At 33.7% G+C, this 26,443-nt stretch overlaps 1 protein-coding gene across 1 annotated transcript; it reads right to left on the minus strand.

Moving 5' to 3' along the window:
- Positions 1-1,410: 1,410 nt before the first annotated feature.
- LOC133336175 (phospholipid-transporting ATPase IF) lies at positions 1,411-24,194 on the minus strand. The gene is made up of 11 exons (XM_061544465.1): positions 24,058-24,194; positions 16,646-16,856; positions 8,060-8,185; positions 7,036-7,997; positions 5,249-5,858; positions 5,150-5,215; positions 4,781-4,919; positions 4,220-4,722; positions 2,934-3,747; positions 1,698-2,024; positions 1,411-1,638 (listed from the first exon to the last, which is right to left on the minus strand). The coding sequence occupies exons 1-11, from the start codon at positions 24,190-24,192 to the stop codon at positions 1,416-1,418; spliced, it is 4,116 nt and encodes a 1,371-aa protein (XP_061400449.1). The 5' UTR covers positions 24,193-24,194; the 3' UTR covers positions 1,411-1,415.
- Between the last annotated feature and the right edge of the window lie 2,249 nt (positions 24,195-26,443).

The following is a 26,443-nucleotide window of genomic DNA, read 5'->3' on the forward strand; positions in this document are numbered from 1 at the left end:
CCATATATCTTTCGATTTGCACGAAATTTGGCATAGCGTACTGAATCAAGTCTAGAACGATGTGTGTTAAATTTCTTTAAAATCGGTTCAGTTTTCGATATAGCCCTCATATATCTTTTCGTCCGATTTTATGTAAATGGTGCACCAAAGTCCCTATATAACTTTCGATTTGGACAAAATTTGGCATAGCGTACTGAATCAAGTCTAGAACGACGTGTGCTTGATTTGGTGAAAATCGGTTCAGATTCGGATATAGCTCCTATATATATTTTCGTCCGATTTTAGGTAAATAGTGCACCAAAGTCCCTATATACCATTCGATTTGCACGAAATTTGGTACAGCGTAATTAATTGAGTCTAGAATGATGTGTAGTAAATTTCGTGTATATCGGTACAGATTTAGATATAGCTCCCATATATCTTTTCGTCCGATTTTATGTAAATGTTGCATCAAAGTCCCTATATAACTTTCCATTTCGACGAAATTTGGCATAGTGTACTGAGTTAAGTCTAGAATGGTGCGTAGTAAGTTTCGTGTAAATCGGTTCAGATTTAGATATAGCTCCCAAATATATTCTGGCCCGATTTAATGTCAATGGTGCATCAAAGTCCCTATATATCTTTCGATTTGGACAAAATTTGGCATAGCGTACTGAATTGAGTCTAGAATGATATGTGTCGGGCAGTAATTTTTGAGATGTAGCTCCCATATATTTCTGCCCGATTTATTTTTATTTCCTAATTTTGCACGAAATTTGGCTTAGCGTACTGATTTAAGTCTAGAATGATGTATGTAAAAGTTTGATGAAAATTGTCCGATTTTAAGACTCAAAGTTAGGTCGATTGCCACACATCCAATTTCATGTTAGTGGCCCTTCTGTTTAGATGCATTTTTAAATATACCCATAATGGTGAAGGGTATCATATTGTCGGCCCCGTCCCACTTTGCTACTTTCCTTACTGGTTTAAAAATATGCTTTTAAAAGTATTGCCGGAAGAACTGCCTAATGGTTTGAATAAAAAACACGACATATTTTGTGTTCAAGTATTTAAATCAATACTGTAATGTATTTATTTCATTTTCAAAATAGAAATATTAAATTATTTACATCGTTTCTCTTTTTTCACGGTTTGCTGTTTACTTGGTTGTGTCATGGTATAAAATAAATAATAACTTACAAAATAGTACAACTTAAAAACTATTTTTGGCACTGGACAACATTTTTTAATAATTATGATTACTAAAACTTAAAATTTATAAATACCTATAACAAAGAATAGGAAAATTAAACATAAATAACAAAAAAATAATAAAAATTCAATACTTTAAGGATTTGTTTTTAAGCAGTTAAAATTCAATTAGGAATTTAACTTTCGTTCGCAGCACAGTATTTTGTGGGCGTTTTGTGACTGTCCTATAAATGCGTTGATTGGACTTTATTGCGATTCAGCTGCAGTAAACGCAGACGTTCTTTGCCGGGGAAGAAACTACGTTGAGGTAAATTTAAGCCTCGTTTGGCCATGCGGAAGGTAAAATCGGGCAGTAGACAGGCCACTGTTGTCAATATGGTAAATAGCCATACGGGAATGGAGCTGAGCAGTTTGTTGTAGGCCCAATAGATATCGGTGTCGTATTGGCTGTAAAAAATCAGATAATAAAATATTGGTTTTTGAATCTACATTAAAAAAATACTTACAAATTAATCACATTATATATGACGGTGGTTATCATAAATGCCAATATCGAACCAATTATTGTGACAATATACCAATAACTTAAATATTTCGATTCCAGCCATAGCTTCAAATTGCCCACAATCACCACCAGTTGTATAAGCAATGTTCCGAAACATGAAAACTCAGCCGTTTGTCCAACATTTAGGATAACATCATTGGTGGAGAATATAAAGAAGGCAAAGTAGAAACAGATTAGGGTATGATAGACAGCATACAATGTCCAGGCAAGGAAGAAGGGCCACTGCAATTGCTTATTGCCAGTGTTTTTCTTATACAGCTCAGGTTCCCTAGAACAAAAAATAAATAATATGTTTATGTTAAAAGTAAGCCATAAAAAATATGCTTATAAATCCACGCCTATAAGTAGGCTATGAAAAAATATGTTTAAAAATCCACGCCTATAAATAGGCCATGATAAAATATGTTTAAAAATCCACGCCTATAAATAGGCCATGATAAAATATGTTTAAAAATCCTCGCCTATAAGTAAGCCATAAAAAATATGTTTAAAAATCCACGCCTATAAGTATGTTTTAAAATCCACGCCTATAAGTATGTTTTAAAATCCACGCCTATAAGTATGTTTTAAAATCCACGCCTATAAGTATGTTTTAAAATCCACGCCTATAAGCATGTTTTAAAATACACGCCTATAAAATAAGTAGGCCATGAAAACAATATGTTTAAAAATCTACGCCTATAAGTAGGCCATGAAAACAATATGTTTAAAAATCTACGCCTATAAGTAGGCCATGAAAACAATATGTTTAAATATCTACGCCTATAAGTAGGCCATGAAAACAATATGTTTAAAAATCTACGCCTATAAGTAGGCCATGAAAACAATATGTTTAAAAATCTACGACTATAAGTAGGCCATGAAAACAATATGTTTAAAAATCCACGCCTATAAGTAGGCCATGAAAAATATGTTTAAAAATCCACGCCTATAAGTAGGCCATGAAAAATATGTTTAAAAATCCATGCCGATAAGTTGGCCATGAAAAAAATATGTTTAAAAATCCACGCCTATAAGTAGGCCATGAAAAAATATGTTTAAAAATCCACGCCTTTATATAGGCCATGAAAAAAAATCTTAAAAGTCCACGCTTAGGGACATGCTATAATTCAATATTTTTAAAAACCGACGCCTATGGATAGGCAATGAAAAATATGTATGAGAAAAATAAACTTACCTCATCAGCGTCTCCTCCGTATATGGTTTCTCCGTTAATGATATAAAGAAAATCGGCAATGATGTATATATCACATTGTACAGGGTCAGGAATAATGAATCGTATACCGATGATGATGAGAACAGTGTATGAAATTGGAATAGGAACATAATACCCATAAAGAATATATTCTTATAGAAAAAGTACAGCACCAACAAGGACAATCTTGTAGTATGATAATGACCATGAACCAGTAATAATCGTTTCAGCATATTGAATTTGGCAAAAGCAAAATCTGCACATCGAGCTGCCTGCCGACCTTCTTTACCCATAATACCGATGCCAACATGAGCCTCTTGTATCATACTAACATCGTTGGCCCCATCACCAATCGCCGCAGTATTGAAATTCTGCTTTGCCGTCTTTATCAGCGATACAACTTCACTCTTTTGCAGAGGGCTAAGACGACAACACAGCACGGCAGTACATTTGATGGCTACATCACGGAATTCATCTGGTGTTTCATTGAGGGCCACTGTTAAACTTTTGCCATCAATCAAGAGAGCACATTGTCGACCCATACCGAAAATTATTTCACGATCCAGGGCGTTTAAATGCAACAGCATATCCTCTTTGCGTGTACACTCGATTATGAAGTACTTGAAAGCATTCTGGGGAATATGGCCGCAGGAGAGGGCAATATTTAAAGCAGTCTCCACCTTGTCTCCCGTTAGAACCCAAATTTTAATGCCAGCCCTTTGTAGAGATACCAACGTGTCGGCCACATCATCCTGCAGGGCATCTTCAACGGCCGTTGCGCCCAATAGATCCATATCTACACAAATAGAGAGTTAGAGAAAATTAAAATTAATAAGATAGACCACGATAGGCCACGAAAAAATATGTTTAAAAACTCCAAGCCTAATGATAGGCATTGAAAAAATATGTTTAAAAACTCCAAGCCTAATGATAGGCAATGAAAAAATCTGTTTAAAAACTCCACGCCTAGTGATAGGCAATGAAAAAATATGTTTAAAAACTCCAAGCCTAATGATAGGCAATGAAAAAATGTGTTTAAAAACTCCAAGTCTAATTATAGGCTATGAAAAAATATATTTAAAAACTTCACGCCTAATGATAGGCTATGAAAAAATATGTTTAAAAACTCCACGCATATTGATAGGCCATGAAAATTATTTTTGAAAACTCCACGCCTATTGTCAGGCAAAGAAAATTATTTTTAAGAAAATCCAAGCCCATTGATAGGTAATGAAAACATATTTTAAAAATTTTGTTTTTTTACTTACTGCTTTCAATTTTCGCATAACATTTCTCGCTCAACTCTTTGCGATTTTCCAACGAACTGTTAGCTTCATTCAATTCTTCCAAAAATTGCTTATACTCCTCCTCATCAATTCTCCGCCGAGCAATGGCCAATGTTCTCAGACCCAATCGGGCAAAATCACTTATATGAGCATCCGTTTTGGTAACCATATCCGCCGATTGATTATTACACAAGGGAAATACATAGCTTTCCGCACCCTTTGTATAAATCCATTTAACATTATTTTCATCTTTTATTATAACACTCATACGTTTACGATCGGAAGTGAATTCCAGGACATGTAGACGATCGAAGCTCATGTCGTTTACTTTACCCACACTAAATGGGCGACTGTAGTCCATATGTGGTGGGACAACACGAATTTTCAAAATTTCATCATCATCACCCAAATAGACTAAACCCAAATGGGCACAGGCTTCGACAAGGGCCTTTTCGTCGGGACTAGAGGCTTGGTAATCCAGTGTGCTGAAATGAGGAAAATGTTAAATAATTTAGATTTCGTTTAAAGCCTAGGCAAACTTACTGTACAACTTGTTCGATTTCATTTTTCCTCCTTTGTGACTCGGCTCTGATTAGAATGGTAGGTTGCCGTTGGAAACTGGGTGCCGCATACGATTCACGTGATGCTGTACTGGGAGTGCGATAAATGACGCCGGGAGAAACTGAAATAAAATGAACATTTTATTATACATTTCCAAGTTTTACAAGAAGAGGGTCTGGCTCTTCCAAGTTCGCACAGAAATCTGTTAGAGCCCTGAGTTCTTTGGGCAGACTCAGAAAAGACATTTCTTAGATAGGTTATCTCTTTATTTAAGACCCAGAGTTTCCTGTGGGTGCTTAAGTACCCCCACGCGAATTGTCGTTGTGCAAACAATTTTTAAGTGCAACCTACCTGGTTGTGTTATATACGCTCCGGGTGCTCCATATGATTGTGAACGCCTATGTCCTATTGCACCACCTGTACCAATCGCTTTGGCGCCAGCACCATTACCCACCCCACCATATTCGGGTAAATCCATTTCTGAGGTAGAACGTTTAAATTGCATTGACAGCGGCCGTCCAGTGGGTATACTCTGTAGCGATGATGGAAATATAACTGGCCTTTCACCACCCGCTACACCACCACCACCTCCCACTCCATTAACCATTTCAAAACCCTGAGGTGGTACAGACATTGGATGAATTCGGGTGTGTGGTGTGGCTCTGGCGAAATTGGGACTTCTCTTAACAATGTGTGGACGTTTACGTCTCTCCACCTTTTCACCACCATCATCCAGTAGGGGATTAACATCCGATGTTGTTTGACCATTAACCGGAGTTGATATTACCACAGATGGTACACCATTGGGATCTGTGGACAGGGATGTTTCCAAGGCATTAACATCTGATTGTTGACTAGAATTGTGACTTTCTTCGGTGATATCGGATATGGAATATTTATTTGCCAATGGAGTTGGTGTTTGTGGTGCGGTTGGGGTGTTGGCTTCACTTTCAATGGGTTTTAGCTTTTCACCTTCCCCGCTGCCGTTACTGTTCATATCTCCAGCCACTTGTACCGTGTGGCAAATGGCCAAGGCTTGGAAGAAGTTTTTCTGATCTTTCTGGAAATAAAAAATGAGGTTATTGGGAATGATGAGAGACTGTAAAAAGAAAATAGGAAAAGAGTCGTTTTATACCCTTCATCATAAGGTCGGCATACAAAAAATATTTAAAAAAATCCACGCCCATAGATAGATCATGAAAAAATATTTAAAAAAATCCACGCCCATAGATAGATCATGAAAAAATATTTAAAAAAATCCACGCGCATAGATAGATCATGAAAAAATATTTAAAAAAATCCACGCCCATAGATAGATCATGAAAAAATATTTAAAAAAATCCACGCCCATAGATAGATCATGAAAAAATATTTAAAAAAATCCACGCCCATAGATAGATCATGAAAAAAATATTTAAAGAAATCCACGCCCATAGATAGACCATAAAAAAATATTTAAAGAAATCCACGCCTATAGATAGACAAGAAAAAATATTTTTTTAAAAATCCACGCCCATAGATAAATCATGAAAAAATATTTAAAAAAATCCACCCCCATAGATAAATCATGAAAAAATATTTAAAAAAATCCACGCCCATAGATAGACTATGAAAAAATATTTAAAGAAATCCACGCCTATAGATAGACAAGAAAAAATATGTTATTAAAAATCCACGCCGATAGATAGACCATGAAAAAATATTTAAAGAAATCCACGCCTATACATAGACAAGAAAAAATATTTAAATAAATCCACGCCTATAGATATACAAGAAAAATATGTTATTAAAAATCCACGTCTATGATAGACCATGAACAAATATTTTTGTGAAAATCCTCGCCTGTAAGTAGACCATGAAAACATATTTTTTAAAGCCACGCCTATAAGTAGATCATGAAAAGTATTTTTTTAAAAATCCACGCCTGTAGGTAGACCATAAAAGATATGTTTTTGAAATTCATGAAAAGTATTTTTTTTTAAATCCACGCCTATAAGTAGACCATGAAAAGTATTTTTTTTTAAATCCACGCCTATAAGTAGACCATGAAAAGTATTTTTTTTTAAATCCACGCCTATAAGTAGACCATGAAAAGTATTTTTTAAAAATCCACGCCTGTAGACCATAAAAAATATTTTTTTGAAATCCACGCCTATTTATAGGCCATGAAAACTTCAACAACTTATCGGAATGCCAAAATGTAATATATTTTGATGGAGGGTTAGTAGTATACTCACATTAAATTTATTAATATCAATTTGATATGCGGAATTCTCCTCCTGCAATCGGGTCTTTTTATAAATAAATTTCCTCCCCGCTATGGAGCATTGTTGGAAAATCATTTCATTTTTGGTGAGGGTACCCGTTTTATCCGAAAACAAAATATTTATTTGACCCAATTCTTCATTTAAATTTGAGGTATTTACAATACACGGCTGATCGGTATTCTCATCATACAGCTGGGTATCCCATTCCATGAAGAGGCCACCCAATACACGATGCATTTCAATTGTGACATACAATGAGATGGGTATCAAATAATTGAATAAAATCAAAAACGAAAGATAATCCTGCAGGAATTGCTTGACACTATAACTATCGGCCGGCGGACCCAAATATGCCAAGTTAGGTATCACAAACAACTCCTCATAACGTTTCAAAAAATACAGAACAGTTACAATCACAATCATAGCAATGAGAATGAATATCAAAAAACGATTGATATACATTTCACTGGATGCAGATTTGTTGCGGGTTAGTCTGGAGTTCAATTGCAACTTCGTGGTCATACCCGTGTAGACGGCACAGCCAATTACACATTCGGTGTTTTTGACACGAGAGCCACGCAGCAAAACATTTTCTGCTGTCAGAGGTAGTACCTTACCCTCACCACCTGCCAATTCTATTTTACCATTAAAACTATATAAATCAGTCTTGGGGCTTTCACATTCTATAACACCCAATTTGTGTAGTTGATCCAGATCGACCAGGGGTAGATCACGCGGCACCATCAACGTTTTCAAATTTGATTCACCATCCAAATTGGCCGTGGTTATAAAACATTTGCCATGTGGATCTGAGGATCGTATGAGCACCAAATCACAGGGTACATCGCAGTCACGTTCCACCACCACAAGGTCGCCAGGGGCCACATACTGGGATTCTATGTGCTGTTCCACACCATCTCGTATTACGGTTACTACAAAAAAGACCAATAATGTTATTAAAAAATTTTTAAAATTGAATTCTCACTCCTCTCACCTGGCGAACAATTGACAATATTATCGGTTTTATATCTCAAAATATCTTCATAGCCTTGTTTAGCTGCCGTCACTGCAATTACAAAAACTAACGGCAATAGTGATGTCATTGGTGATACGGGACTGTCTGCAAAAATAAAACACAACAAAAAATATATTTAATGAAAAAATAAATAAAATTAAACAATTTTATCAATGAATTCATCAAAGAAATAAAAACCCGTCAAACGTTTAAATCCACACACACACAAAAGTGCACGTGTTCACACAATGGCATATTTCTTTATGAGACTTTTTAATATTCACATTGAAATATTTGAGGGTATTGTTTGAAAGAAAGTATGTTTTGTTTGTCTTTTTTTATGGGTGGGTGGGATTGGCTCCTCTTATAGATAAGTATCTAATTGTTATATCCATACCTAAGAGGCACAGTGATACTGAATGATTGTTTTGCTAACCGAAACCTCTATCATTTGGTATCGCTCAGCTTTTCTACCCGCCAAACATAAATTGTTCTACCCTCCACCATGCGTTATGAAATCAAAATTCCTCAATTCGATAGGGACCTTTATATTGGGGTTATTTAATTGCTCTTAAAAAATTAAATATCAAATTACAGAAACTCAGATTAAAAGCCTGGAACTATATATGGGTTATGCCAGAAGATGGAGCTATATGGAAAGCTTTTTATGAAGATGTTGTTTAATTTAGATTTGTATACAAATACTACTTGTATTGGCCTAATTATTCTTTGAAATGTAAGCGCTACGGCTTATTGAAACCTTGGGTTAGCGCCTTTCTTTGCCGCCTACTTTAGTCATCGATGAGCATCACACTGTCAATCGGACAAATAACACGCATATAGTTGCGCATAAGCACATCGCTGCGAAAAGAAAACTATTGTATTTTTTCTTTACTTTCACGGCTCTATTTCACCCTTACTCATTCGATGGCTTGACTCCCATGGGCGGTGTCCCGCTAAACAGGTGGTTTACACAATTCAAGACACCATAATGCTAAATTGTAGTTCCTTTGATGGGAAAATTTGGCTAAGACCTTCAAAATGCCGAAAATGGGCCGGAATATTATATACAGGCTATGTCAAAATATGGACCTACAGAAAATTGTAACCTGCGAAATAGGGAAATTGGAGCCGGACCATGGTATGAAGCCAATGTAATAGCATGAACCTTTATCGAACATTTGCATTTTTTCTAGCAGGTGAAGAGAAACATCTGTAAAGATTACTGACTGATAGTCTTGGATATTCTGCTCGAAGATCAGTTTTTTCTCCTGATACTTAGCATAGAGCTCCCATCGTACTCTATTAGTTCTTGCGTTAGTTTCGTTAATCAATTTATTGCTGCCATCTAGTGTTGCCTAGAAGCAACGCCTCCTTGAATTTTTCGGTGGTTGGTGTCCTAGCTTATTTAGTGTTGTCATTTTCCACTGGGTGACGATATCCCCTTGACATGATATTTTCTGTTATACTTATGTATCCATCAGTGCATCGTGAATCGAAAACTTTCTACAAAGGTCTATTTCACCCTCCAAGATCATGTAATTCCAAATGTCAGCTACTTCTCTGGAAAATATAGGTAAAAATGCGGCCATACTTTTATAAGGATGCTATGTCAGTACTTTTTCCGATATTGAAAATTTTCAACATATATGTTCTTAGCCCTCCAAGAACGCGTAATACCAAATTGCAGCCCCTTTGGAGGGAAATTGTAGCTACGATCTTCAAAATAACGAAAATGAGGCCGAATTTTATGTGAAGGCTATATCAAAATTTGCATCTAAAATCTCTAAAAATCCATAATACAAAGTAAAACAATTTCGGTAGAAAAATATGTTTAAAATCTAAAATAGGCCGGAATCTTTATATCGGGAGCTAGGTCAAAATATGAACCCATATGGAAAATTTTCCGCTAAGATGTTCTTAACACTACAATAATTCGAAATGTCCTTCGGTGGGAAAATGGAGTATATAAATTTCAAAGCACTGAACATTTATTTTTACAACGTAAAATTCTACTTCTCTGAAGATGACTGCCTGATAATCTTGAAATTCTGCTTGATGGACTTTTTTCTCCTTATACAGAGCATAGGCCTCCGATTTTACTCGATTATGAGTTGCGTTAGTTTCGTTAATCATTATTCGTACATAATACAGCTAAGAATATGGTAGGTCTGCTGAAGCATGTCCTAGTTTATGTGACTGCCATCTACCGTTGCCTAGAAACAACGTATCCTTGAATTTTTAAATGTGGTTAGGGCCTTTGATTATTTTGTGTTGCCATTTTCCACTGGATGGCGCTATCTCTTGACATCATATCCTCTGCTATCTTTATATATTGGTCATAGTATCCGTAAGATAAAAAATATTTCAGACCAAATGCCGGCAAAAAGGGGCGAAAATCAGACCAACATTTCAAATTTAAACCCTATTGAGAATTTATTTGGTTTTCGGACCAAATTTGGTCCGAAATATCGAAATTGGCAACATTGGTGTTGATGCCGATGTCTTTTAGTACGTTTTTTAAACCCCCATAGGTACATTCAACCTTTAACTTCACATGGCCGACATTGGCCGATCTGCGTCGATGTTGAATATCGGAGTCGAATGAACCACGAGCTTTACTATCTATACGCGGACATCGACATAGTCAGTCGTTCCAAGCTGCAGCGACTACGGTGGCTAGGCCATGTTGTGCGAATGAATAAGAATGTCCCAGCTCAAAAGGCATATAAAAGTGAAGCAGCTAATGGTTCACGTATAAGGGGAAGGCCAAGAATTAGATGGAAAGATCAATATGTACGGTTGAGATAAGAAGAAGGTCTTGGTTAGAGCTCTACATTTTACGAACGAACTAGTTCAAAAGAACGATTCACTGATGAGAGCAAATGAACTAGGTGTTAGAAAGTCGTTCTTTTTAGTTCATTAAAAGAGCGAGCGAGAATAATAGTTCATTTTAGTTCAAATGTGAGAACTTTAGATTTAAATTCCATATAAGAGGACAACAGGTTAGGTCCCACTGTGGGAAAACGGCGGGGCCTAATAAATTATGTTGGTTACATTTTGACAAAGGGCATCGAAAATGCTTCTAGGCCAAATTTTTCCCGAAGCTCTGTGGCTTTTCTTAGACCCACAGTGGCCATATTTAAATTCCATATAAGGGGACAATAGGTTAGGTCCCACTCTGGGAAAACGGCGGGGCCTGGAATATTGTGGTATGCATTTCCGAAAAGGGCATCGAAAATGCTTCTGGGCCAAATTTTTCCCGAAGCTCTGTGGCTTTTCTTAGACCCACAGTGGCCAGATTTAAATTCCATATAAGGGGACAATAGGTTAGGTCCCATACAATGCAATGTTGGAAAACGTAAAAATAAATATTGTGAAATAAATTTAAATTTATTTTCACGAACATGAAATATAGGTCTTTAGTAAACATGCTTTGGAATGTCCGATATCCACAGTTTTGTTTTATGATGTTTTGCATTTTAAAGGTAACTTCATAATGCCTCTTTCATAGAAGTCCTGCCATATATTTGCAAAAAACTCTAGTGGTCGAGTTTTACAATCCTACCCTTATTGTAGACCCTGAACTTGTGTAATATTTCAAACCTATGTTTTATTGAATTTTTATATTTTATTTCCCAATTTTGAAATTCGTTCAAGTGGAGTTTTAAAATATTGGGTTGTGTTCAGGAACACACGGTGTTTTTTACATTTTATACATACACATCCCCTCAGAATGTGAGTGTGTTACAGAAATGCCGATTACTATATTAATAAATGGAGTATTATAAGTTGATTATAATATGATCGCATAATTTATAATTCATATACATATCTAGAACCTCTACAACAATTCATTCAAAAACATTTTGGGTAAAAACAAATTAACAAACTTCTTGTACTCCAACCTACTACTCGCGATGCTAATTTAAATAATAATGAATTTATTAAAATAAAAAGACAGCACTTATGCAATGTGCTTGCTTCAAGTGGCAAAAAACAAGTGCTCTCCACTACTTCAGGTTAACACTTGTGCCGACATTGCCGGGTAATATTCAACACAACTTTTTTTCCTGTTCTTCAAATTAAATTTGCACTTAAATGTAAACTTTTTTTGTCTTTATGAAGTGAACACAGAAAACAAAAATCCGTCAACTTGTATTCATTGAACCATTTGCAAAGTTCCCTTGTCATTGCCTTGACCGTGAATTGTTCACAGTGCAGTAAAAAATAAAATACAATCAACTCTATAAAAACAATATGAGGAATACAACACTAAGGCTTGGCGAAAAAGTTTTCCGTTTAGATAGTTAAAGTAAAACAAAAAACAATCTTAATTGACACTTATGTGTCGAACTATTAAACCTCATATGAGTAGAATGGGTTAATGAACCGTATAAGGGTAAAACATAACTGTATTCTTATGTGAAATGCAAATTAACCATATCTATATAAAGGTTATACAGGTCTTTACACCTTGTCTTCCGATAAAAAGTTCACAAGTACCTGTGGAACCAATACAAAATCTTATTTCCGTAATAAATAATAATAAAGGACAATTATGCCCTCAGTTTCAAGACTATATTTTGAGAAGATCGAAAAAATCGGTCGGAGGCTTGGTATCGCTATTTAGAGGCTATACAAAAATGTGGATCGATATATCCCAATTATAATACCAAACATTCTAGGAATACTAGCAATGTCTGTGCAAAATTTCTGAGCTCTGCCTTAAATATTGCGAGCTTTATCGTGATTTCAGCAGACGTACATGCCCTCGTAGTATGCTGACGCACATTCGCATATCGACATAGAAATTTATTCTGATTGCTAATATATATTTCGAGGTATTGCAATAATTTTACCCGGTCAAAAAGACTTTGGGTTGAGACGAGAGGTTGCATCGTCAAGCTGCTCAATCATTTGTCTTCTCCAGTTCTTTTTCTTTTTAAATTTCTTCAATGACTACAGGGAAATAAATTATGGCGTACTACGATTCACAACTAATGGTTCTATGTTGCTCAAGCAGGACAGAACCCACTTGAACCGTTTGAAAAAAACACGCTATTTACTTCGAAGTAGAGTTATGTCGCTCCCGAACGAAATATATCGAACAAAGAACGATCGCTACTAGGTCCGACTAGTTCCTTTTTATCCAATCCAAATGAACGGGCGTGTCCTGTAAGATCCAATCCGGCGATCGAAATTGAATAAACAGTCGCACTTTGATGTTAGTAGTGTTTGTTTCATATATTATATGAATAGTGTTCAGAAAGCGTTGCCAATGTCCGGATTTCTGCATTTTATGAATGCAATTCATAAAACGTTAAATACTGGTTACTTGTCAGAGAGGGCGAAAATAAGGTTTAGAGTGTGTTCATAATAACCTGCAGGAGGTTAGACAAGGTATGAACACAGAAAAAATATTTCGTACATATATTATATGAATAGTGTTCAGAAAGTGTTGATAATGTCCGGATTTCTGCATTTTATGAATGCAATTCATAAAATTTTAAATCCGTAGTGGTGGCGGATTTTCTTCGTCACAGAAAGTGTTTGTAGTTTTTATTTATATTTTCTATTTATACCTTGCACCACACTGTGGTACAGAGTATTATGTCTTTGTGCATATGTTTGTAAGAAGCAAAAGGAAACGAGACAGACCCGTGGTATTTTTTTGAGAATACACGTAGAATCACTTTGTGAGTCGATTTATGCATGTTCGTCCGTCCGTCTGTAGATGTTAAATTGTAAACAAAGTACAGGAAGCATTTTTGATCCGATTTGGATGAAATTTAGCACAAGTCACTTCTTTGGCCCAAGGACGAACCCTATTGAAATTTATGAAAATCGGATCAGATTTAGATATAGCTCCCGTATATTGTTTCGTCCGATTTTATGTAAATGGTGCACCAAATTCCTTATATATCTTTCGATTTGCACGAAATTTTGGATAGTGTACTGAATTGAGTCTTGAATTACGTATGTTAAGTTTTGAAAAAAATCGGGTCAGATTTAGATATAGCTCCCATATATATTTTCGTTCGATTTAAGGTAAATGGGGCACCACAGTCCCTATGTATGATTCAATTTGCACTAAATTTATAGCGTACTGAATTAGGTCCAGAATGATGTGTGGTGCTAAGTTTCGTGAAAATCGGTTCAGTTATAGATGTAGCTCCCATATATATTTTCGTCCGATTTTATGTAAATGGTGTACCAAAGTCCTTATATTTCCCTTAATTTGCATTCTTTCGATATTAAATAAATGGTACACTAAAGACCCATAGCTAGGCCGATTGACACAACGTTCTGAAATTAATATAAATTAATCTCTGGCAAAGTTTCCTTGAAATCGGTTCAGATTTAGATATAGCATAGCTTCTATATATAATTTCGACCCATTCATGTTTATTGTACAACAAATAATCAATGGGTGTCTGATTTAAATAAAATGTTTAACAGTGATTCATACCAAATATCGTGTGTAAAGTTTGCTTTAAATCTATTTACAAAATTTAGAATAGGTTGCAGAATGGCATGTGTTGGGATTGATGTTAGTCGGTTTTTAAATAGACAAAGATCACATGTTTAAGTTCGTTAAATTTCTTGACAATGTTCCTTCGAAAAAGCGACGTCTGTTAGGATACATATGTAGAAGGTGAATTTGGTATTTATATCGAAATACTTTGGAAAATGCATATGCGAATTTTATAGGATCGATGCAAAGGTCGCTAACAGTGTCTGAAATAAAGAAACAATGAAATGCAAAACTAACCACACAACCGAGTGGAGTGGAGAGAAAAGAAGGAGTAGTCACACGGTTGCAAAACTAACAACCACCAAAAGAGGGGAGAAGCGGAGCACGATACCAAAACAGAACATAGCCGAACAATAAATGGTAATGGATTTTGTCCTTGTAATTAATACATTTTTGTATCAAAAGAGAGAGAGAGAGAGAGAGAGAGGAAAAGAGGGCGCAAACAGTGGAAAAGTAGAGCGAAGTATGAAAATGGTTTTGATATTAATAAAATTTTTACATGTTTTGAAAAAAATAGTGACTTTCTCATGATTTCATTTTAATTTGCAATATAGAAAAAAAAATTATGAAAATAATAATTTAATTTTTTTGTGCATAAGATATTACCCCAATAGGAACACTCAAATACACCATTTAAGATTTCTTGACATTTGACCTATCTGCCAAAAAAAATATTTTGTTTCAAAACTTGCAATTTGTTTTTTTTTTTAATTCCCCAATTGTCTATGGTCATGATTAACGGTAATTATCTACAATTAATGCTTGTTTTTGCCCCTCTATCTTCATTTATCGTGGGATAATATTTTTGAATGTCGCCTAAATTTTCGATTTCAAATTCATTTAAATTCATTATTTTGCTAACAGTGTCGTGTTATACAACTGTCATTAAACATTGTACGTGGACATGCAATTAAAATGCGATTTGAAATACAATGTTTCATTGCCATCAGGGTTTTTTTTTCATTAAAATTCCCAGATGACCCGCAGATGTTGGAATTGTGCTGACATTTTCATAGGGGGGAATTTCATATTGCAAATATTGAATAGACTCCAATTTACTTATTTGTAGGTCAGAACCAATTTTCTAAAAATATTTAATTTGGTCAAAATAAAAAAATAAAATTTTCTTTAAAATAACCTTGAAATACAAATTTTCAAATTTTAATTTGTCCAAATGCAACAACATTTTGCATGTGTGCCATCCATCCATCCATTGTTCGTTCATTCGTTCTCTGTCATCATGAATAAATCTATCTATTGACACTTTCCTTTTGAGCAACAATTTAGTAGAGAGAAACAAAAGTTCATTCAATTTCAAATAATAGTTTAATTGAAATGAATAGATTGACAAACATTCCATTCAATCAATACCTCAATAAATACATTGTTGATAGTTTCCTACTGCGTCAACATAGTCAAATTATTTTTTCTATATAATTTTTTTTTCCTCATTCGTTTCCCTTTCATAGTGCGGTACTGATGATGATGATAACAAACACACGAATGCGATTTTTTATTACCTTAGCACTTTAGATTTAAATTAATTAAAAATATTTACTTTTCATTGAACACTTAACTTATCAAAATCAAGGCGAAAAAGTAGATAATAAAAGTTAATAGAAAAAATATTTATTAAAAATCAAAGTATTTTTAGAAATATTGGTCAGCGGTGGATTTTAGGGGAAGAACTTGAGAATTCTAAAATAAAACAAAACCAACACTTATAACTAAAATAAACAGGTGTATTTCGGGGCCTGAGTAAAGATCAGTATTTTACTGTTATTTTCCAAGATGAAAATTTATTATTTAGATATTGGTGAAACTATCGCCACCTGTCAAAGAGGATACTTAAGTCCGCATACGCTTATTGGGTTCCCTAATAAATTTTATCACACCCAATTACATTTAAGTTTAAATATATTAAGTATTATATTTAAAAAATATCGGTTGTGTCCCCATTTTTTTTTTTTTAATTTTGTGTACTCAATTTAAATTCATATTAAAAAAAATAAACACCAAATACTCACCAATTAGCAATGATATAATTGTCATAACTAAAAAATAAAAATTCGCTATTCGACGAAACTGCTCGAGTAGATTTTGTGGCAGAAATGTTATGAATGTGTATTTCGTTGATTTAATACGATTCAATTTTTGTTTTCGTTTTTTCTTCTTGACCTCCTCATCGCCGCCAATTTTTATTTGCAGCCAATCATTGATGGTGCTGACACGCGAACCCTGCAATTGACAAAAATATAAATAATGTTGAGAATTTTTTTCCAAATAAATAAATTAATATAATTAAAGTTATTATAGCGTTAATGACAATATTATAAAATTAATTTGTATGGCTTGTTAGCTTTAATAAACTGTGACACATTTTTAATTTATCTTAAACAAATAATCATAGAAGGCATATTTTAGACGTTAGAAAATGGATATCTCTAGGAGTATAAGACATATTTTTCTGAAACAGAAAACCTCCAGAATATTTTCTTACTACATGAAACCTCGAGTGTGTGGAAAATATTATATTTTTGCAAGTCCGGAGATGGGGCCCATTGGTCCACTCCTTTTGGTACCTCCCCCACAAATTGTCAAAATTAGAGCAGTGGGTTTATGAAATAAATAAATAAGGTTCTGAAACTCGTTTTTTGGAAAACATTATATTTATGAGTTTTATATGCGAAATTTTTTATTATTTTCAAATTACTGGAGCATGCAACAGCTGATGACTACAATTTGGCTAGAGGAATGCATGCCCATTGATTGGAACCTCAGCATACGGTGTCCCGTGCATAAAAAAGGTGATAAGACGAAATGTGTCAACTATAGAGGAATAAGTATCCTTCCCATCGCATATAAAGTGCTATACAGTGTGCTGTGTGAACGACTTAAGATAATTACCAATGACATTATTGGACCATACAAATGCGGCTTCAGGCATGGCAAGTTCACCAGTGACCTGATTTTCACTCTGCGCTAAAAGAGTGAATTTGTCACCTTTGAACAAATTGAGAAGGAGTCTACCAAAGTGGGTCTGGCAGTAAATGCGAGAAGACCAAACTAAGCTGCGATGCAGTGAATGATTTTCTATACCTCGGTATCGTGTTCGCCATCAGAAGCTAAGCAGTTTAGAAAACTCCAAACTCGCACTCTACAAGACGATGATACTTCCCGTGCTGGTGTATGGACAGAAACATGGGAGTGTTTGAGAGATTTTTTTATTTTTGCAACCGTTTATTTGACCACTGTTTTGTTCCTAACAACCGCCGTCTTTCAAATCACTTCTTTATTTCAGACACTATTACCGACCTCTGCATTGGTGTTGCAAAATTCGCATATATATTTTCCAAATTATTTCGATGTAAAACAAGTATTGATACGAACAACAAACCCAAATGATTGTCCTAATGACGCAGAACATGAATATGTTGGTAAATAAGAAGAAACGAGACAAGTGATAACGAAGATGAAGAAAACATAAATTTATAATAAAAAAATTAAAAGAATTAATTAAGCGATTTTGTCACTTCATTCTGTATAATTAGTGTCATTAATGTCAAAATTGTTTGTAGATTATCCTGAGGATGCAATTTAAATCAATTGCGAAATATCGAACGTGAAAAATAAAAAATAAACTAGGCCTCAAGTTCGAACAAATATATTGTTTTATTATTATAATCATCAAAAGGTCGAACAAAATAACACAGAATAAAAACCAGTAGTAAAGTCGGACTGGGTGATATTTATATAAATTAACTTAGATCAATCCATAAACATGTCATTCGTTTGTTACAATGGGACAAAAGTATTCCTATCGGCTTCAAACAAATATCACAAGGACATACGTTGGGCTATGTATGTATTTCTAGAACAACGTAACTTCTTATTATTCTATGTTCAATTTGCATGTTGTGCAAAATTTCATGTCAATTCGACAAGCATGAGGAGTTTGATGCACCATTTACTTGAAATCGGACGAAAATATATATGGAAGCTATATACAAATATGAACCGATTTTAACGAAACTTGTCGCAGGATAGGTTATACTAATTTCAGTACATTTTGTTCCTATCAGCTCCTTGGTGCGTCAATTTCTTAAAATTAGCCGATTTTTACGAAACTTGGCACACATAATTCTAGACTAAATTCAGTACGATATTCAATATAAGAATTTTGGTACATTATTTACATTAAATCGGACGAGAATATATATATATATATATGATCTGATTTTCTCGAAACTCAGCACACACCATTCCAGACTCAATTCAGTACGCTATGCCAAATTTCGTGCAAATCGAAAATATATAGGGGCTTTGGTGCATCATTTACATTAAATCGGACGAAACTATATGTGGGAGCTATATCTAAATCTGGACCGATTTTCCTTTGTAGACATCACATTAGGCTCAATTCATTGCGTTATGCCAAATTTCGTGCAAATCGAAAGATATATAGGGACATTGATGCACCATTTGCATAAAATCGGACGAAGATATATATGGAACTATATCTAAATCTAGACCGATTTTCACGAAACTTGGCAGACATCACATTAGGCTCAATTCATTGCGTTATGCCAAATTTCGTGCAAATCGCAACATATATAGGGACTTTGGTGCACCATTTACATTAAATCGGACGAAACTATATATGGGGGCTATATCTAAATCTCGGCCGACTTTCACGAAACTTGGCAGACATTATTCTAGGCTCAATTCAGTATATTATGCCAAATTTCGTGCAAATCGAAATATATATATATATATATGGATTTTTGTACACCATTTACCTTAAGGGGACCCCCACCCCCCCATTCTCGGTGTCAAAAATGTTTTTGATTTAATTCGAATGTTTTTAAATCTAATTCTAGAATGTTCCTACAAAATTTCAAGTGAAAATCTCAAGAACTCTTGAAGATATAGCCGATTTATTGTGTCAGCATCAAGTGACGGCTAAAGGGCTTCTCAAACTTTAAACGCGTTTTTCTCAAAACGAATGGCGTGCACGACAACTCAAAAACTAATAATCCAATCGGTTTCTAATTTTGACACGTTTCTCTGGGAGTGCGTAGCTCTCGTATGAACTAGGATAAAGCCAATCGGTAAAGATCTTCCTTATTTTTTAACTTAGTTTGTGGTAAAAAATAGACAATTTTCCATAAAAAAATTTTCAAAGTTCCGCCATTTTGTTAATGGCTGTGCGAAGTCAATAATCCTAGTTCATACGAGAGCCAGACATGTCCTCTTTCTAACACAGTTGGAATTTTCGGATTCCGATGTTCCAGTGAGGAGTGATCATGCCCGCCATCGAAAATAAGGACTTTTCTTTGAACCCAAAAAAACAACAACAAAACAACAACAACAAATTTTAGTAAATTATTTTTCTTCCTCTTTAAATCTTCAAATATATATGTGCCAAGTTACAAACCTTAACAAGCATTGGTATTCATTTACCAGCCCATTTAAAATCTTAAAAATAAAAAATCGAGAATTGGGTGGGTTCCCTAAAATCGGACGAAAATATATATGGGAGCTATATCTAAATCAGAACCAATTTTTCCCAATTTCAATAGGGTTCGTCCTTGGGCCAAATAAGAGACCTATGCCAAAATTCAACCAATTCGGATCATAAATGCGACCTGTACTTTGTTAACAATTTAACATGGACAGACGGACGAACGGATATGCATAAATCGGCTTAGAACGTGATTCTAAGCATATTCTCAAAGGGAACCATGTGTCTATCTCGTTTCCTTTTGCCTGTTACAAACATATGCACAAAGACATAATACCCTGTACCACAGTGTGGTGAAGGGTATAAAAAAAAAAAAAATGTTGTGCACAGTAACCCACAACCTCCACTAAATTGATTTGCTTACTGAATAGATTTTTTAGAAAAGGTCTGTATGAATACCACATATATTTTAAGTGTTAGTAGATCTGTATTTTGATAAAGATACAAAACATTCTCTGAATCACAAGGAAAACCATTATTCTTATAAATATAGACATAAATAAAATAATAAAAATGGACATAATGCCATATTGAATATTTCTGTGGATATGTGATCTTCTGTAGTTCTTCAACAATCATAAGACAACTTTGAAGATAAATTAGATAGTTATAGTAAATATAAAATATTTCCTGAGACCTTTTTTTGAAAGTGCATAGGATATCATCTGCTGATAATTTGATATATATTTGATGACATTTATTTTTTATGGAACGTTTTAAAGACATGTTATTTTTTTTTTAAATGCATTCTATCAAATAATTGATTACTTTCTGAGATACAAACGAGCTATATCCATATTTATTTGTGGATTTGTACGATTATTTTTGATGTTCGATTACAAAATAATCTCCATTGGACATTCTCCTCCTGCCAATAACACTTTTGCCCATAGTAATTGTGTAACACTAATGGCTTTTACTTTATTTTTTATTAATAAATACAAATCATTTTGCGGTTACTGTGCGCAAAAATGCAATAATAATAAACGTAATCAATTAACACTTGGGTGTTTTTTTTTTCATTTTTTATTTTAAATGAAAAATTATTGAAAACACTATACTGTACGTACGTGTGTGAAAATGCTAACAAATCAAAATGGAACATTCGGTAATACACAAGGCACAAAAACAAGGCAAAAGCATTATTGTACAAATAAAATTGAAAATAACAACTACAACATGTGCAAACTTCATGCCAAGGTTTCAATTGTAAACCGTGTTACATTATTCCTCAAGAAAACATGAAAAACAAAATAATATTTGTTATAATAATTAGAAACCTAATACGAAAAGCTGTTAATAAAAATAGAACCTTAGAGCAGATTGTCGAATGTAAATAGTGAGTTAGAATTTGTTTAGATTTTTTTTATTATAGAAAAGCAGGTTTTTAGTCTATAAAATGGTTGTTGAAAACAGAAAGAAATTATTAAATTTAATGTGTGTATCAATTGTTTAGTTTAATGTTTGTCATTGCAAATTGTATTTGCTCTGAGGTTAATAGGGTTCACAAGAAAATATATTTTTTAAACATTGATGAATTGAAACGAGCAGTTATGTGTGGCAAAATAAACAATGAGCTTTTTTGTTCTTATTGTGAATTATATTTTATTTCACAATTTCATTTGCCAATGTTTATGAAGAAAATATATGTTTTACATTATTGTTTCATTGGAAACTGAACAGTTATTGAACCGTCTGGATCATCTGTAGCCATAATTTCTACATTATTTTGAATTTATAATCCTTTAACACTAGCATCTTATTGAAATTGATATAATTTTTATGCAAACTGCCTTTGAAACTTGTTAAAATCACTGTGTATTTTTTGGTTGTTTTTGTTTTGTTTTTTTATTCCGAAGCAATAAATAACTCTTTTTTTGGTTTAATGACTTTCCTAATGTATAATGTGTGTGGCTCTGTAGCTTTTTAGAACGATTTGACAGAATTTATGGGATTCTGGTTTCTTTCATTCATTGGTTTTGTAGTATTATATTTCACATGTGATTTTAACCACAATAACATGCAGTTGTAGACGTTTTCAATGCAAATAAACAAATTAATGTTTAGAACCCTAAACTATAGCATTAGGAGGAATACAAACATATTTATAAATAGGTCGTAAAACTGAACTCAACGGGTGGTCTGTATCCTTTGGTGTATCACAAGATCCACATTTCACACAACACACCCAGTAAGTTCGAATGTTTTTTGAATGTCTAAGTTCGAATGTCTTTTGAATTATAATTGTAATAAATATTTATTTATTTTGTGGACTTATAGCGACTTTGTTTTGCAAAATTTTGAAGATACTGCGCAAATTAATTGTAATAAAATGTATTTCTGTTTTTGATTTGTGGAGGCGTGTATTTTTAATGGTAGAAACATACAAAATTGAAATTATGATATTAGAAGCATATTATTTAGTTGATATATAGAAAAGAAAAAAAAAATAAAAATTATTCTCATACTCTTTACGATTGCTATAGTCTTCTAAAAAATATTCCTAGCAACACCTCCCTTATATAGACCCTAAAATATTCTTTAAAAATGCCACGCGCCTTGGATGATCATTGAAAAAATATTTTTTAAAAATGCCACGCGCCTTGGATGACCATTGAAAAAATATTCTTTAAAATACAACGCCTTTGATGACCATTGAAGAAATATGTTTAAAAAAATCCACGCCTTGTTATATTCCTTGAAAACTATTCTTTAAAAATACCACGCCAATGGCCTTCCAAGGCGTCTTTAAAAATACCACGCCAATGACCTTCCAAGGCGTCTTTAAAAATACCACGCAAATGGCCTTCCAAGGCGTCTTTAAAAATACCACGCCAATGGCCTTCCAAGGCGTCTTTAAAAATACCACGCCAATTACCTTCCAAGGCGTCTTTAAAAAACCACGCCTTGGAAGGCCATTGAAAAAATATTCTTTGAAAATCCACGCCTAAGACTTTCCTTTAAAAAATAAACGCCTAAGACTCTCCTTTAAAAAATAAACGCCTAAAACTCTCCTTTAAAAAATCCACGCCTAAGACTTTCCTTTAAAAAATAAACGCCTAAAACTCTCCTTTAAAAAATAAACGCCTAAAACTCTCCTTTAAAAAATCCACGCCTAAGACTCTCCTTTGAAAAATCCACGCCTAAGACTCTCCTTTGAAAAATCCACGCCTAAGACACTCCTTTAAAAAATCCACGCCTAAGACACTCCTTTAAAAAATCCACGCCTAAGACACTCCTTTAAAAAATCCACGCCTAAGACACTCCTTTGAAAAATCAACGCCTAAGACACTCTTTTAAAAAATCCACGCCTAAGACACTCCTTTAAAAAATCCACGCCTAAGACACTCCTTTAAAAAATCCACGCCTAAGACTCAACTGTAAAAAATCCACGCCTAAGACACTCCTTTAAAAATCCACGCCTAAGACACTCCTTTAAAAAATCCACGCCTAAGACTCTCCTTTAAAAAATCCACGCCTAAGACTCTCCTTTAAAATTATTCTTTAAAAATCCACGCTTCTGATAGTCCTTGAAAAAATATTCTTTAACAAATCCATGACTAAGGTACTTTTTAAAAATCTAAAATTAAAAAATCCTCGCTTGAGGTACTCCTTAAACAAAAAATCCACACCTGGGATAGATCTTAACAAATTTTCTTTAAAAATCCACACCTGTGATATTTATATTACCTTCAAATCTATTTTGAAAATTGCACAGAGAATCCTTTAAAAAATAGCCGTGTCTAGCTGTCGATTTTTTGTTTACTTATTGTCTCAAAATTTGGTTACAAGCTTATATATTTCTTTCTACGACCTCCCACTATGCAAATTTGTTTATATTTTTTAATTATATAATTTTGTTTTAATAATAATTAAATCATTGTATTTAATTTTTTTGGTTTGCATTTTTTTTACCTTGTGCCACTTCCATGAAACACTTTCTTTAACAAACGATGTTGTTTCATTTTTCGTAAATAGGGGTATGCCATAGGTGGTTGTGTTCACACGCCGATAACCGCCCAAATGATCATGACGGCCAATAAAATTCATGTTTCTCCCTGAAGAAGCTGACTGGCGAATTAATACACGAGGGGCGCCAAAACACAAACACTCACTCTCACTTTTCACACGCACACTTTGCGCAAGCATTCAGCAATCAGAGTAGTTTTTTTTATTCACAACAAATTACAACACAAAATTAATATAATTTTTATTATTTATTATTATTTAATTTTTAATTATTTTCTTTTTGGGGATTTTTATTTTCATCAAATAAAATTTTTATTTCCGCAAAAAATTTTAATTTATTTTGTAGACGTGTTATGCGTATCATTTGTTTTTGTTGTTTGTTATTTTAATTAGAATATTTTTGTAATATTTTGTTGTATTATTTTCGTGGGTTACAATTTATTTTGGAGTGTAGGGCTGTGGGGTAAATGGTTGTTTATTTTGTTTAGTAGTTCTTTTCTTCATTGTAAGCACATTTTTCCAAATTTTGGTTACACAGATTTTTTCTTAAAGACAAGTTTTCCGAATGCCAACCTTTTTGTGACTAACTAAATTGTAACAAAAAGTAGATTGAAATCATTAGATGATAAAAACGCACTTCGTTCGGCTTAGTTGTTGTTGTTTTTAATTAATTCACTTTGTGTCTTGTTTGAGCCAGTTAGGAAATACAACTACACCAACAACACCAGTGACAGCAGCAGCCAGTAAACCTTAAAATCGTAGCATTTATTTTCAAATCCGATGTCTAGTTATTGTGTAACATCTTGACGTGGTTTGTAACTGTTAATTATGTTCGTACAGCAGCAATTGGTGAAGAACAATTAGATTTAATGAGATTTTTTACTATTCGAAACTAAACATTTGGCGGCATCATAAAACAATTGTCTGAAATACGCCCTCAGTTGTAAATTAGGTTGGGTACAGGGGATTATCGATACTACTTGAAAAAATATTCTTTAAGAAATCCACGCCTGAGATACTACTTGAAAAAATATTCTTTAAGAAATCCACGCCTGAGATACTACTTGAAAAAATATTCTTTAAGAAATCCACGCCTGAGATACTACTTGAAAAAATATTCTTTAAGAAATCCACGCCTGAGATACTACTTGAAAAAATATTCTTTAAGAAATCCACGCCTGAGATACTACTTGAAAAAATATTCTTTAAGAAATCCACGCCTGAGATACTACTTGAAAAAATATTCTTTAAGAAATCCACGCCTGAGATACTACTTGAAAAAATATTCTTTAAGAAATCCACGCCTGAGATACTACTTGAAAAAATATTCTTTAAGAAATCCACGCCTGAGATACTACTTGAAAAAATATTCTTTAAGAAATCCACGCCTGAGATACTACTTGAAAAAATATTCTTTAAGAAATCCACGCCTGAGATACTACTTGAAAAAATATTCTTTAAGAAATCCACGCCTGAGATACTACTTGAAAAAATATTCTTTAAGAAATCCACGCCTGAGATACTACTTGAAAAAATATTCTTTAATAAATCCACACCTGAGAAAAAATACTACTTGAAAAAATATTCTTTAAGAAATCCACGCCTGAGATACTACTTGAAAAAATATTCTTTAAGAAATCCACGCCTGAGATACTACTTGAAAAAATATTCTTTAAGAAATCCACGCCTGAGATACTACTTGAAAAAATATTCTTTAAGAAATCCACGCCTGAGATACTACTTGAAAAAATATTCTTTAAGAAATCCACGCCTGAGATACTACTTGAAAAAATATTCTTTAAGAAATCCACGCCTGAGATACTACTTGAAAAAATATTCTTTAAGAAATCCACGCCTGAGATACTACTTGAAAAAATATTCTTTAAGAAATCCACGCCTGAGATACTACTTGAAAAAATATTCTTTAAGAAATCCACGCCTGAGATACTACTTGAAAAAATATTCTTTAAGAAATCCACGCCTGAGATACTACTTGAAAAAATATTCTTTAAGAAATCCACGCCTGAGATACTACTTGAAAAAATATTCTTTAAGAAATCCACGCCTGAGATACTACTTGAAAAAATATTCTTTAAGAAATCCACGCCTGAGATACTACTTTAAGAAATTGAAAAAATATTCTTTAAGAAATCCACGCCTGAGATACTACTTGAAAAAATATTCTTTAAGAAATCCACGCCTGAGATACTACTTGAAAAAATATTCTTTAAGAAATCCACGCCTGAGATACTACTTGAAAAAATATTCTTTAAGAAATCCACGCCTGAGATACTACTTGAAAAAATATTCTTTAAGAAATCCACGCCTGAGA

The sequence above is a fragment of the Musca vetustissima genome, unplaced genomic scaffold, assembly GCF_032173495.1.
Source record: "Musca vetustissima isolate MV318-11 ecotype Yass unplaced genomic scaffold, APGP_CSIRO_Mvet_v1 utg8195, whole genome shotgun sequence".
In the NCBI taxonomy this organism is placed as follows: Eukaryota; Metazoa; Arthropoda; class Insecta; order Diptera; family Muscidae; genus Musca; species Musca vetustissima.

Coding starts and splice junctions, on each gene's coding strand:
- LOC133336175 (XM_061544465.1), bottom strand. CDS start 24,192: ATGAATTTTATTGGCCGTCATGATCATTTGGGCGGTTATCGGCGTGTG. Junction 8,186..16,645: donor AATTATATCATTGCTAATTG/GTGAGTATTTGG, acceptor TTATTTTTGCAG/ACAGTCCCGTATCACCAATG. Junction 4,920..5,149: donor AGCGTATATAACACAACCAG/GTAGGTTGCACT, acceptor ATTTTATTTCAG/TTTCTCCCGGCGTCATTTAT.